The sequence below is a fragment of the Rhinolophus sinicus genome, chromosome 14, assembly GCF_057876585.1.
Source record: "Rhinolophus sinicus isolate RSI-liver-muscle chromosome 14, RSI-T2T, whole genome shotgun sequence".
Classification (NCBI taxonomy): domain Eukaryota; kingdom Metazoa; phylum Chordata; class Mammalia; order Chiroptera; family Rhinolophidae; genus Rhinolophus; species Rhinolophus sinicus.
The window spans coordinates 3,553,903-3,566,380 of record NC_142514.1 but is presented as its reverse complement, the minus strand read 5'-3'; the positions used below and the strand labels follow the sequence as shown (position 1 = coordinate 3,566,380).

Here is a 12,478-nt window from a genome sequence, read left to right as displayed (position 1 = left end):
GGCTATAATTGAAAAGAAAAAAGGTATAAAATCAATGACCTCTGCTTCCTCCTTAAGAATCTAGATAGAAAGAACAAATGAAACACAAAGAAATTAGAAGTAGGAACTAGTAAATATATGGACAGAAATCTAATGTAAAGGACAAATAACAGAGAAAAGCTGGAAGTTGGTGTTTTGAAAAGATTAATAATAAATAAAGATTAATAATATTGATAAACCCCTAGCAAGATTGATCACAAGAAAAGGGAAAACAAAGATTACCAATATAAGGAAGGAAACAAAGAGCTTCACTACATATTCTACAGACAGTAAAAATTTAATCAATGGATATTATGAATAACTTACGTGCCAATAAATTCATTGCCAGTTGCACCAGTAACAAAAGCGTTAAAGACCAAAGCAGAACCTCACTGCAGGTGTGCAGCTCTGGGACAAGGGCATGTCTTTATGGTCTCTGTTTGCCTTGCTATATTTGTAGCCATGACTTTTCAGTCCTCAGAGATGTTCCTTTGCTAATATTACCCCAAAATAATTCTGGCAAGTTGAGAATTTAGAGTTTGTGGTTATATCAGGAAGGATTCATTTGGTTGTACATGCTAAAAATACCCATTAAAGTAGCTTAAGCTAGAGGTGATTTATTAACTCACATCAGAGAAACCCATCAGATAAGCTTCAGGTGTAGCTTGATCCAGGGTCTCATGTGATGTCTCCTGGACTTTCCTCTTGGCTCCACATGGTGTCAGATGCGTGTGTCTCTGCAGCCCCAGCCTCTTGTGTCTCCATGGCTCTGGGTGAGTCTTAGGCCTGTGTCTGTGCTGGGGGACTGCAGTGTCCTGAGGGAGAGTTCAGGTATCAAGCAAATTGATACCTGAACGGGGGATGGACGCTGCATGGCCAGTTTTACCAGGATGGTCCACCAACACCTGTGGGGATGGCTCATAACACTGAGAACCCTTCAGGGCTGACCCCTTCTGTCTCCTAGGGAGTGCTGGAAGTGCTGTCGGAGGTGGGGTGCCATCTTCGCATGTCTCTCTTTGATGTTACCTACCGACATTTCTTCGGGAGGACGTGGAAGACCACGGTGAGGCCCGTGGAGCCTCTCCCAAGGCAGCCATCCAGGATCGTCTTTAATGAGGTGGGTGTGATAATGGAGAGCAGGTGTGCGGGGCCCTGGGGCGTGCAGGGTACAGCCTGACCTGGGGACACAACCAGTGCCTCTCAGACCCAGGGATGCCACTGAGCAGCAGACCCAGTCATCGCAGAGCTGGTCTCAGTGTGGGCTCTACATTTCCAAGCAATCGTGTGTGGAAGCCAAGTGTCCTGAACGGATGAGAGTTGAGGCTCTGGTTGGAGCAGTGGGCGGAGGGGTACACGTAGGGTCTGTCCTTCGAGGACCCTTGGGGCACTTGGAACAAAGCTAGGAAATTATTGATCTTATTCGATTGCCCCAGTTTTCCTCCCCCACCTCCTTTAAGTTTCTTTTCTTGTAAGAAGAGCAAATTGAGGCTTAGACGTAAAGTGAGCTGCCCAGGTGGCAGATGGCAGAGTGCGGACTCAAACCTATGCCTTCTGCCCCCAGACCAGGCTGTTGCATTGATGTTGGTCAATAGCGCCATCTGGCCCATGGAGCTCTGTGCCTGGCCACCCTGCAGATGGGTATTGTCCATCCTGTTCGGCTGCACCAGACCCACAAATGTTTATTCTGGGCCTGCTGTCTGCCAGCCATTGGGCCTGGTGCTGGGTGCTGATGGTGGGTGACCTGGGCAGGGTACTCCCCGCACAGGACTCGTGATCTGCTGGGAGCCTCACTAAAAAGCAGTAGCAGAGTAACTGCAGGGGGTGACACATTCTTGGAAGGAGACCATACGCTGCTGTCCCAGAGTAGGCCGAGAACCTGCTTTAGGCAGGTGATGAGGGGTGGCCTGTCTATGGAGCTGACTTCTAAGTTGGAGAAGAAAGAGCAGGGCGGTGGGGGCTGCAAGCAAGGCGGCCTTACAGGTGTACAGGCAGGTGGCAGGTGAAGGAGGCAAGCTGTGAGGAGAAGAGCCTGGGGCTGGGGTGGGCATCCTGACACAGCGTGTGTGCATGGTTTCAGCCCTGCGTGATGGTCACAGGTGTTGAGAGGCCCAGGCTGTGCTGGTTTCTTTCTCGTGAGTACAGAGAGAGGCCCACGGAAGCCCGGTATTTTGACAGTACAGTGAATAATGAATGTGGGGAGGACCCTCGCCATCCTTGGAGATGGCACCGTGCATAACCACAGCCCTAGGTGCCCCTGTTTGCTGGGGACTGTCCTGGCCCAGCTCTGAAGCTGCGGGGGCTGGCTGAGCAGTGCTGCCCTCTGCGTTTGTCTGTCTCCCTGGGTGAGGGCTGTGTGGCTCGTGTGGGTTGATGCTGACGGGTGACCTAACTTAACACGGTAGGAGGCGGAGATAATGCCTGCAGAGGTCGGGAAGATTAAAGTAAGCCGTGGGAAAGTGTGTGTCCTGGACACTAAAAATGTGTCTGATGCTAAGGTTGTCAGACAGCTTGTGCAAATGCTTCTTAAAGGTCTCTGGTCAGTCTTATCAGAAAGGTTTGCGTTGTAAGTCATGTGTGCGACTGGGCAACTCCTTACAGTGCTGTCTCAGCACAGGCCATTCGTTGCCTGTGTCAGGAGTGGCGTGGCCCTGCTCTCGCTGGTATCCTGGCCTGGGCTCAGCCTCCACTGCCTTTGGGGCTGGCCTTCTGGGGTCTTCTAGGGCCAGCTGTTTGGCTCTTTCTCCTGTGGACAGTCAGGCCCAAGGAAGCCCGGTATTGTGACAGTGACTGATGAAGGTGTGACATGGCTGTCCCCCACTGTGGAGTTCCCGCAGGCCCGGCATTGGCACAGAAGCTCGTCTATGCCATTTTGTCCTCAGCATTGTCTTCCGGAGGTCGGTGTTATTATGTCCCCTCCTTAGAATAATCAGCAGGTCACAGGGACGTGTGTGCGATGTGAGCGGTTGGGCTTGGGCAGGCTGGTCCCACAGCCTGTGCTGTGACCGCAGTGAGGTCCACGGGCACTGTCTGGCCCCGTGTGTCAGAGGGGCCTGCAGTGTCCCCTTGGGCGTGTTGCCGGATGGGACCGTTCTGCAGTCAGTACAGGCAGGCTTCGCCCCGTCTGCGCCCTCCCCCTCAGAGTGGCTGGGACCAGTCCTCGTCACTGTGGTAGTCACAGCCCACAGGCCCCGAGCCCTGGTTCACTTGGCTCTGGTGATCCCTGCAGAATAGCAGTGTAAGAACGCCTTCAGAGTGCCGCTCCTCCTCCTGGCCTGTCCAGGCTGTGGCATCTGTGCCTGGGAGCCTTCTGTTGCCGCACACGCTGTCACTGCATCCTGGAAGCTGTGTGGGGCCCTGAGCTCGCAGCGCAGGTCTGAGTTAGGAAAACCGAGACCCGGTCCCGTGTTCCAAGTGTGGGAGCTGAGCGCTGCTCCAGCTCAGCCTTAGCCGCTCTCATCCTTTGTCTCCTGCTGAGCTGGGTGTGGGGATGGGATGGTGGGTTAGTGAGGACCACCATCCTTAAAGTTTCTGGAAAAGTCTGCACTCTTCAGTCTTGGAGTTGCTGAGGTGAAGCGTGCAGCCAGGTCAGTGTGGGGTAGATAGAGTCTTTCTGATTGGGAGGCCATGGCAATGGCAGAGCCCGGAATCACTCAGGGAGGCGGCTGTGCTCCGGCTGCTATGCCCTCGGTGAGCAGCAGGGGCCAGTGATGCCCCAGGAACGAGCCCGCCGCCCTCAGAGCCCACAGCTGCATCCTGCACGCCCAGCACTCCCCTCTCATTTCCTTGATGGTCAGAATACAGAAAAACAGGTTTTGTTTAAGTTCAGTTAGCTGAGGAGCGTCCCTCTCACCATGAGTGCACATGTGTCACGAGTTGGCACGTGCACGTGCTGTCACAGTGTGGAGCTCTCCCTGGTGGCTGTGTCATACTGAGGGTCTGCTCTGCCCACACACATGTGGAAACAGATAAATACAGTCTGCCCTTTGCAGAGGTGATTCAGAAATTTCGTGGCGATCGCTTTCTGATTTTACTCATTGCCTGTATTTCCCTGGCTTTACCAATCGGCAGTGGCTTGGGGGTGAGCTGCTTTGAGGCGGCAGGCTGCCAGGAACAGGGGACCTCGTTTGGATTCTGTGTGACTGTCCCACTAAACGTGGATGAATAAATTGTCCTTGTGTGCTCTGGAATTTTACTGATTTGTTGATGTAATGCACAGCCCTGGAAGTTGCTATTTCATTACGTTGCCAGCAAGGTCCTAAGGAAAGACTTTCAAAAAACAAGTCTTGCCTTGAACGAGAGCTGGGTGCTTTTCTGTAAATGATGAATTCCCGGCCCCAGGCTCAGGTTCCCTGGCGTCAGGCTCCTGGGCTCTGCTGGCGGGCCCAGGTGGGCAGCCCCAGGCCACTCTCAGTCAGATCAGGGCTCTCCTTCCAGACCTTCCCTGGAGGGGGGCCCTGCTGTTCACTCCCGCGGAGACGGCTCACGATTCAGCCTCTCAAAATGGATCTGTTAAAAAATAATCCGGTCGGCCAACATACCGTGCAGCTTCATACTTTTCTTTCTGAAATGGACGTGATTCTTCGTTAAATTCCATCCTTAATGAACCCTGCTAGCCTTTTGGTGACAGGCTCATTTTCCCGCTTTATTTTATGAGAGCAGCTGGGCAGGAATCCTAGTGGTTCTCCACAGACAGCGGAAACCCAGACCAGGGAGTCGTTCCTCCCAGAGCTCACCGCAGCCCAGGTGTTGCTAAGGTAACAGGTAGGTCAGCTGCCCTGTGTGCCACAGAGGTAATTGGATTGCTTCCCTTTCCTGGAAGCCGTGAGACACCGAATTGAATGCCCTTCCTCGTTTGAGGGCGATGTAATTTCTCCTTGAAAGGCGGGCGCGGAAGGAGCATCAGTGTGACTCCAGGCAACTCCAGGAATCGCTCCAGACGACCCGAGCAGTCCCTGCCCTCTGCACCTCCTGTCACACCGTCTTTGTACTGCCCCAGGTGTGATCACAGACGGCAGAGGCAGGAAGCCGGCGAGAGAGTCCATCTGCTCTTTCCTCTCCAGCTCAGAAGAAGCCACTGCTGGGGACTCTGAGCCAGAAGTGGGGGATGATAGAAATGGTTTCTAGAAGGAGAAATGATACCTCTCTGTGATGTGCCAGTGGTGGGACTTAGCCGTGTGGTGATTTAACTGCCTCCCGTTTGGGGACACTAGAAAGCTCCCAGTCTGTCAAAGTATGTGGCTGTGTGTCCCTGACATGTACCAGTGGACATTCTTGCTTCGAGTTGTCAGTGGGTTTGCTCACGTATTTTTCTAAGTAAGCCCAGGAATTGTTCTTTGGCCGGCGTGGGACTGGCGTTGGCCGTGGTTGTAGGATTTGATATAAGATGGATATGGGCTAACGTCCTGTTCTATCATTTATTGCTGTGGGATTTTAGGCCACGTAGTAAACTCTTGACTCTGGAGTCAATCACCTGTGCAGGAGGACTAACAGTATGCACCGCTAAGGGTCACGTGAGTGTTAAATAGTATGTTTGCCCCACACAGGCACCCAGTCAGCAGCAGGTGCTTGTTCAGCAAACACTGGCTGGGCGTCTGCTCTGGGTCAGGTTCTGTTCAGGAGCTGGACACGCCAAGATGGATAAGGTGGTGTGTGATCGTTTCAGCCCAGCTTGAAGTTTCCGTTGTCACCCTCGATGAGGCTTTCTGAGCCTTGGCACCACTGGCATTTTGGCCCAGATCATTCTCTCGGTGGGGGTCTCTGTTCGTAGGGGTGGTGTTGTGTGTGGATAAGGATGGGCTCCACCCAGATGAGTGGGAGCTCCTGGAATTAGAGATTTTGCGCTTCCCAGAGGAGTTTGGCGTAGCAGAGTCCACCGTGTCTGGAGCATTCAGTCGCGGGACGGGTTGTGTCCAGGAAACCATCCTGAGCTGCAAGTGGCGGGTTGAGCTGGCAGATAGAAGCAGCGGGAAGTATTTGTGAATCATTTGCCTTCCTGAAGATATTTTACTAAAGGTTTATTTTAAAAAATTCTCTGGAAGGGACTAGGTTAGTTTCTGCCCCTCTCTTCCCTGGCCTGGTGGCCCAGCTTTGTCTCCTGCTTGGGACGGAATAGCCGTGTGTCACTTAGGGCAGGTTGAGTGGCAGTGCAGCTGGGAACGTAGGGCTGCATCCCCTCCATAACGGCACATCATCACAGGCCCAGTTTTGATTCTGTCGTGTGAGTGAAAAATGGAAACTTGGCCCTGCCATAAAATGGTGCCTGTGGTTTTGAAGATGAAGGCATTAAGACAGGGCATTTCAGTGATTTATTAATCTGTTTATCCTGTCAGGGCGGAAACTTGTCAGATGTAGATGAGTTAGACGTGACGTGCGGTGAGAGCCCCACTCTTCTTTCTCACGTGGCCCTCTCTCGCTGGTAATTTGATGGGCTTGACTCAAACTTTTAATCATGTAATTTCAGTTGATGGATAGGATTTTCCTCTCGGAGTGTACTGTGTGACATTAATTAACTGTCCTCAGACTCAAGGGCTTGTTTGCAGGTTTTGCTCAGCTGAGCATGATGGAGATTTCTGGCTGAGCCGATGTGTCTGCTGTAAGGTGGGAATGGCACCTGAGGACTAGGTGAGCCTCCTGGGGGACTCTCCGTCAGGTGACGGAGGATGGGTGCTGCACAGTCCCGTTATTTTCATCCCCAGGTGGCTTTTACCTCCCCAAGACCTTCCAGCTTTCGGTCTTGAGCAGAGTTTGCATTTTGTACCTGCCTAACTGTCATGCATGGACTCAGCTCCCACTCCCCACACAGGAACGCAGGACATGGTGAGGCCAAAAAAGAACACCAATGGAGCCACAGATAGGAGAGTCATGCCACTATATTCTTGCTGGCAGCTGGTTGAGGCACAAAAGCAAACATCCGCCGGTACCCCAACGAGGGGTCTTCCTGCACCCCCATCTCGCTGGCGGCCGGGCGAGACACAGGAAGCAGGATCCACAGGATCCGCAATCCGCCATCCTCGCTTGCTAACTCCACTTGCTAGCCGCAATCTGCCGTCCACTTCTCTGCCAACCAACCCCCTAGTGTACCTGTGGTAGTTATATTAGTGGCTAATGGCTAACCGGTTATGGCTGATGGCCACCCAGCCACAGCGGATGGCCATCTGATTACAGCTGATGGCCATCTAATAACTGAGCCAGCAGCTCTCCACGTGAGGCTGAGAGCCTGGAAACTGCTCTCTTGGCTCTGTCCCCGACACGAACCTAGCCCTTACCTTTGAACTCCTTGAGGGCTGAATCTGATTTTCCAGGTTCCTTAGGAATTCGTTAGCATGGTGCCGTTCCCAACTGGATGGTCAGTAAGTGATGTTTAGCAGCCTCACTGTTCGGCGCTTAACAGGATCACAGCCACCTGACCTCATGTCCCCTTTCCATACACTGCACGTTCAGTGTCTGTCCCTCCCGCTTAGAGTGCAGTCCCTGGAGATAGACATGGATGGGACTCCGCTGTGCTTGTTTTGTCTCAGACTAATTGTTTTTGGTGGTAAAGGAAAGGGAGAGGCAAGAGCCGTAATTTGTTCTTGGGAGAAGCCAAAGCAGCCCGTCCCACCGCCTGCGGGCACACCACTTTCAAGGTGACCTCCAGACTGCGGGATGATTGCTTCCATCAGAGTTTAAAGTGTTTGTTTCACTGCTGAAAGGAAGAGTGGAAAGGGCTCCTAAACCCACGTGCGCAAGTGAGAAGTGCTCCTAAAGCCACATGCGCAGGTATAGATACAAAAGGTGAGACAATGACAAACTCGGCTTCACAGTGGGGCTTTAAAAGCAGTCTTGAGTCCCGGATACGGAAACATAATTCTCCCTTGGTCCAACCACCTGTCAGCTGTAAGTGGTCATTATTTCATCATTTTGCAATAAAAGATAATAGAATAACGATTTATATCTCATGGCTGATGTTTTAATGTGTCTCTCTATTATCCTGGGCTGACAGTCTGTGATTACAGTAAACGTTTTCTGGGTGACACCATGGTAATGACTCGTTAACAGGGATTATTCCAAGTTTAAATCACCTTGCAGCAGCCCCACCTGGCCCTGCCTTACCTCTTCCTGCCTTGAGGCAGGGGTGGTCTTTGTGCTCTGCTGGTGACTTTACACCTGGGTTTTGCTCCCAGCACAGACCGGGTTCCAGGACCACTCCGAGTCCAGAGCCATAGCTGAGCCCCTGTGGTCGCTTGTTCCCTGTCGCTTTGCACACCTCCATCTCTGTCTCCTCTGTATAAGGTGTTTACTAGTTTTAAATAAAAGCAACTGCATCGAAATAGAAAAACAGCAGCAGAGTGAAGGTGCTTTCATTCCCATGAGATGGATTCGCCTCACCTGTGTTTGTCTTTCTCTTCGCCCTCCCCTGGCGAGAGCCCAGGGCTGCCTTTTGCATGTTAGGGAATGTAAAGGTTACATGTGGAAAACCTCTCAAGAACAATTTAAATATCATCTGCTTGGCTTGGGTCCCAAAAACTCTTGTAGGAACATGATCTCAAGGCAGTTTTTGTCATAATAAGATGTCAGGTGGGCTCTGAACTGGGGACAATTGTGTAAGGCTCCTGCTTAAACAAAATTAGTTCAGATGCGACTGAATAATAGTTGCATAGAAAGAACAAGGCTCAGAGTCAATATTGGCAGGTTGTGACTGATGTTTCTGTACAGCAAGCGTTGCATAAAATGGCTCAGCAGATAAATGTTTACCGTGGACTTGGCCTGTCTGTACCTTATTTAACTGGGGTCCTGCCTGGTAGTGGGGTGTAGTGCGTGGCCGCTCAGCTTCTGCTCTAGAGGGCTTGGCATTTTTTGTAGATGGGAAATGCGTGGGGCAGAAGCAACTGTCCGCTCCTGGTTGTTAGGTGCGCTGGGATGAGAAGCTGCGACCGCGAGGGAGTTTTTTCACTGCGCCTGTTGTCTCGTCGGCGTCTTGGAAGGAGTGCGGTGCTCCACACGGAGTGTTTGTGGCGTTCCTATGGCGATGGTCCAGGGGTGCAGGGGGAGTGCAGCTGCGTCCTGTTCTGTTTCCTGCTCTACAGGTTGTGACCATCCAGACTGTCACCTGGTGTGTGATTTCTGTTTTCCAGCCCGTGTATTTTCACACCTCCTTAACCCACCCTAGTATCGTGGCTGTGGTGGAAGTGGTTGCTGAAGGCAGGAAAAGGGATGGGACCCTCCAAACCTTGTCCTGTGGGTTTGGAATTCTTCGGCTCTTCAGCAGCAAACCGGAATCTCCCACCTCCACCTCCGCCTCCGAGGACAGACGGTAGGTACCTGCCTGGTTCTCTCCGTCCTCGGGCTTTTCCAGCATTTTTCTGTGCAGAGTTTTCTGCTCATCATTTGACCATAATAGAAAGCTTTACACTTGTCAGCGTATGTTACTGTGTATAGGGGATATTTTCGCTTCAAGTTGGAATTGGGGTTGCTTACTCAGTCTTCTAAGTAAGCCAAGGCATTTGGGGCAGGATAGGCTGTGGGGCCGTCCTGTGAGTGTAGGGTATATAGCCACATCCCTGGCCTCTGCCTACTAGGTGCCAGCGGCATGTCCCCCATGGTGACAATGTCTCCAGACATGACCGAGTGTCCTCTGGGGGACAGAATCATCCCTGGTTGAGAAGCACTGCTCTGGAGATTGCTCAAACATTGTCTTTCCTGGGATATTTTGGAGCATGAGAGATTTCCCTGGCGACACTCCCGAGGGCCTAGGTTCTCGGGCTGCATTAGTACGGTGCTGTGCATGTGCTGGAGGCGCTTGGCCAGGAGCACAGGCATGGGCAGCCGACGCTTCCCCCAGCCGTCTCTGTTCCTGCAGAGGACCTGATTGGGTAGCATTTAGAAGGCTCTAGTAGGTGTGATGGCGGTTGGGGGCCCCACACGCTTTCCTTTTGAGAAGAGGAGCTGTTTCAGTGACTGAAGAAAGCTGCATAGAGGTGACGTGTGTCCGTGGGTTTTGTTTTGCAGGTTGAGACTGTACCATGGCACCCCCAGGGCCCTGCTGCACCCGCTGCTTCAGGAGCCCATTGAACGTAAGGCTCCGGGCCTGGCCGTGCGCGGCACCTCTGTGCGTCTCGCGACTCTCCTGAGCAGTATCCACTTGCACTTCTGTCTTGCGAAACAGTACCCGTTTAGTTAGTTGATTTAGGCGAACTGCATCATGGGCTTGGGTTTCTGACGTCATTTAAAGAGCTGAAACCACGAGCCTGACAGGTGGCACTGCTCTGTGACAGCGGGAGACTTGTGGCCCGTGGAAGCCGCCTGCTGGGAGGGCTGCGGGCCTCCTCACCCTGGTGACAGCGCTGCGCCACGGAGGTAGTTGCTGTCCAGCACTGGGCACCGGCTGTCACAGAAAACCGCTGACCGTGAAGTCCACGGGTCATCTCAGACTCGGCCAGGCCTTCGGCTGTGCCTCCCTGAAGAGTGAGCTGTAGGACCACATGGCGGAAGCTCTGGGCTCCCGTCTTGGCCCAGGGGCCTGCTTTAGAGCAGCCGGGCTGCCTGTCTGGAGGGCGCCAGCTGGGAGGGGCGTGTGGCGGCCCACTCTGGCTGTGGCCGAGGGGAAGATGGTCAGGAGGGGCGCCAGTGGAAGCGGGGGTGGGGGTGGGCCCACAGGCCATTTCGGAGGCCCAGGGCGGGGATCGGTGCTGACTGGGTGGGTGGGTGTGGCTCTGTTTGGGAGCGTGACTTTCCATCTCTTCGAGATTTGCCTGGATTCTGTGACAGGGATTTCATGTTTGCCACGTAGCCTGTGTTAAGGTCAAATCAACCCCACCCCCTCTACTCCCCGCGGAATTTTGAGAGGGGAACAGTCAGTCAGAAACTTAATTTTATTGATCAAGATTGGTTTTTAGGTTATTTCTCAGTTGAGTTTAATCATTAATTTGCCAGCATCTTCCCTCCTGAGGTGTCCTTAGGATCGTGACCAGCATGTCTGTGATGCTTGGGCGCTTTCGGAATGTCCATGGGGGGCTGTGAATGAGCTGAGGTAAGCCGAGGAGGCCGGCCATGGGCTGCGATGTGAGCTCACCTCCTCAGCTGGCACCTCCAAACATGGATGGGGTTTTTTTGAATGGGCAAAGATTTACGTGGTTCATAATTCAAACAGCATAAAAAGGTTCAGAGTGAGGTCTCCTTTCTGAGCCCCCGCCACTCACCTCTGTCACCGGCACCCCGAGTGACCTCTGATTCCTGTGGGTCCCTCCAGGGACTTTTGCCGAACACAGAAGCAAATGCACATGTCCTGAGTCTTACTTTGCCCTTGTTACTCGTCCTAGACATTGGTTTTGTCGTGTGATGACTTGTCTTAGGGGATGTTTCACATCAGTGCTTAGAAGCCCCCTCATGTTTTTCACGCTGTGTGGTATTTGGTAGAATTGCTGTGCGTGCCGCATTCAGTCCGCACAGTGGACGCTTGGGCGTTTCTTTCTGTGAGAATGCAGCTTGCAAGCTTTGCCTCGCTGGACGTTGTCGGCCTTTTGTACGTGTGCGAGTGAGTCCCGGGTAAAGGCCTGGCAGTGGGATTGCTGGGCCCCGGGCTGCGCAGTCAGTTCTGTGCTATTTCTCCTGTGTGCCCTCCACAGAGGTTGGACAGTTTGCTCTCCAGCCAGCTACGTGGGAAAGTGCCTTGCAGGGCATCTTAAATTTAAAGTAAACAGACCCCATGCTTGGAGCGGTTAGGCATTAAAACCACAGTTTTCATTAACTTTTTTTTCTAACGAATCAAGTGAATCGTGTTTAGCTCTTTTCTTATGAAATCGTGTAGCTGGCCTCAGGAGGAACTGAGGCCCCTCTCACTGGAGGAAATCAAGCCCAGGCAAGAACGTCCATTTGGTAGGAATGTGCGGAGGGCATGTCTCGTCACTCTCAACCCCAGGCCCTGTGGTTGTGGTGTGTGCCCCTTCCTGCGCCCCAGGTCCCGTGGATGGAACCGTTCCCTCCACCTTCCCCTGGGCTCTGTGTCTGAGCTCCTCCAGTTGTCACTTCCTCCAGGACCTCGCCCTCCTGCTTTTCCCAGTGTGTTACCTGAACCTTTTTTGGGCTTTGGATCCCGTCCTCCCATGTGTTGTGGATATCGGCGTGTTGTGCCATCGCCACTGCCCAGAACTGCCCCCACTCGAGGCCCTGGCCCCCCAGTGCCTGGTCCTGCTGCTTCGTGGGGTCCATGGAAGCAGGTGTTGAGGCTGAGGGGGGCACGCCCCTGGCCAGAGCGCCTTCCAGCCTCCCTCTGAGCACTGGCTCTGGGGCAAGTGAGAGATTTTGTTACATTGTATTAAAAACAAGCATCTCTTTCCTTGCAGTTTTACCAGAGAGAATTATTAAGGATTGATTTTTTTTTTTTCTTTCACTTTTTGGCTTGAACTAACAGTAATTCCCTGTCTCCCTAGGAAAATGTTTCCTGCTTGTGGTGTTTATGTCTAAGTTTCTCAGTTTATTGGCT

General features: G+C 52.7%; 1 protein-coding gene across 8 annotated transcripts in view; it reads left to right on the top strand.

The window, feature by feature from the left end:
- Positions 1-12,478, top strand: part of NPHP4 (nephrocystin 4) — a 107,993-nt gene that overhangs the window by 8,387 nt on the left and 87,128 nt on the right. For all 8 annotated transcript variants that reach the window (XM_019746702.3, XM_088790066.1, XM_074334191.2 and 5 more), the window contains 3 exons: positions 983-1,135; positions 9,132-9,310; positions 10,006-10,070. In XM_019746702.3, the coding sequence (XP_019602261.3) occupies positions 983-1,135; positions 9,132-9,310; positions 10,006-10,070 (397 nt within the window). The remainder of the gene's footprint in view (positions 1-982; positions 1,136-9,131; positions 9,311-10,005; positions 10,071-12,478) is intronic.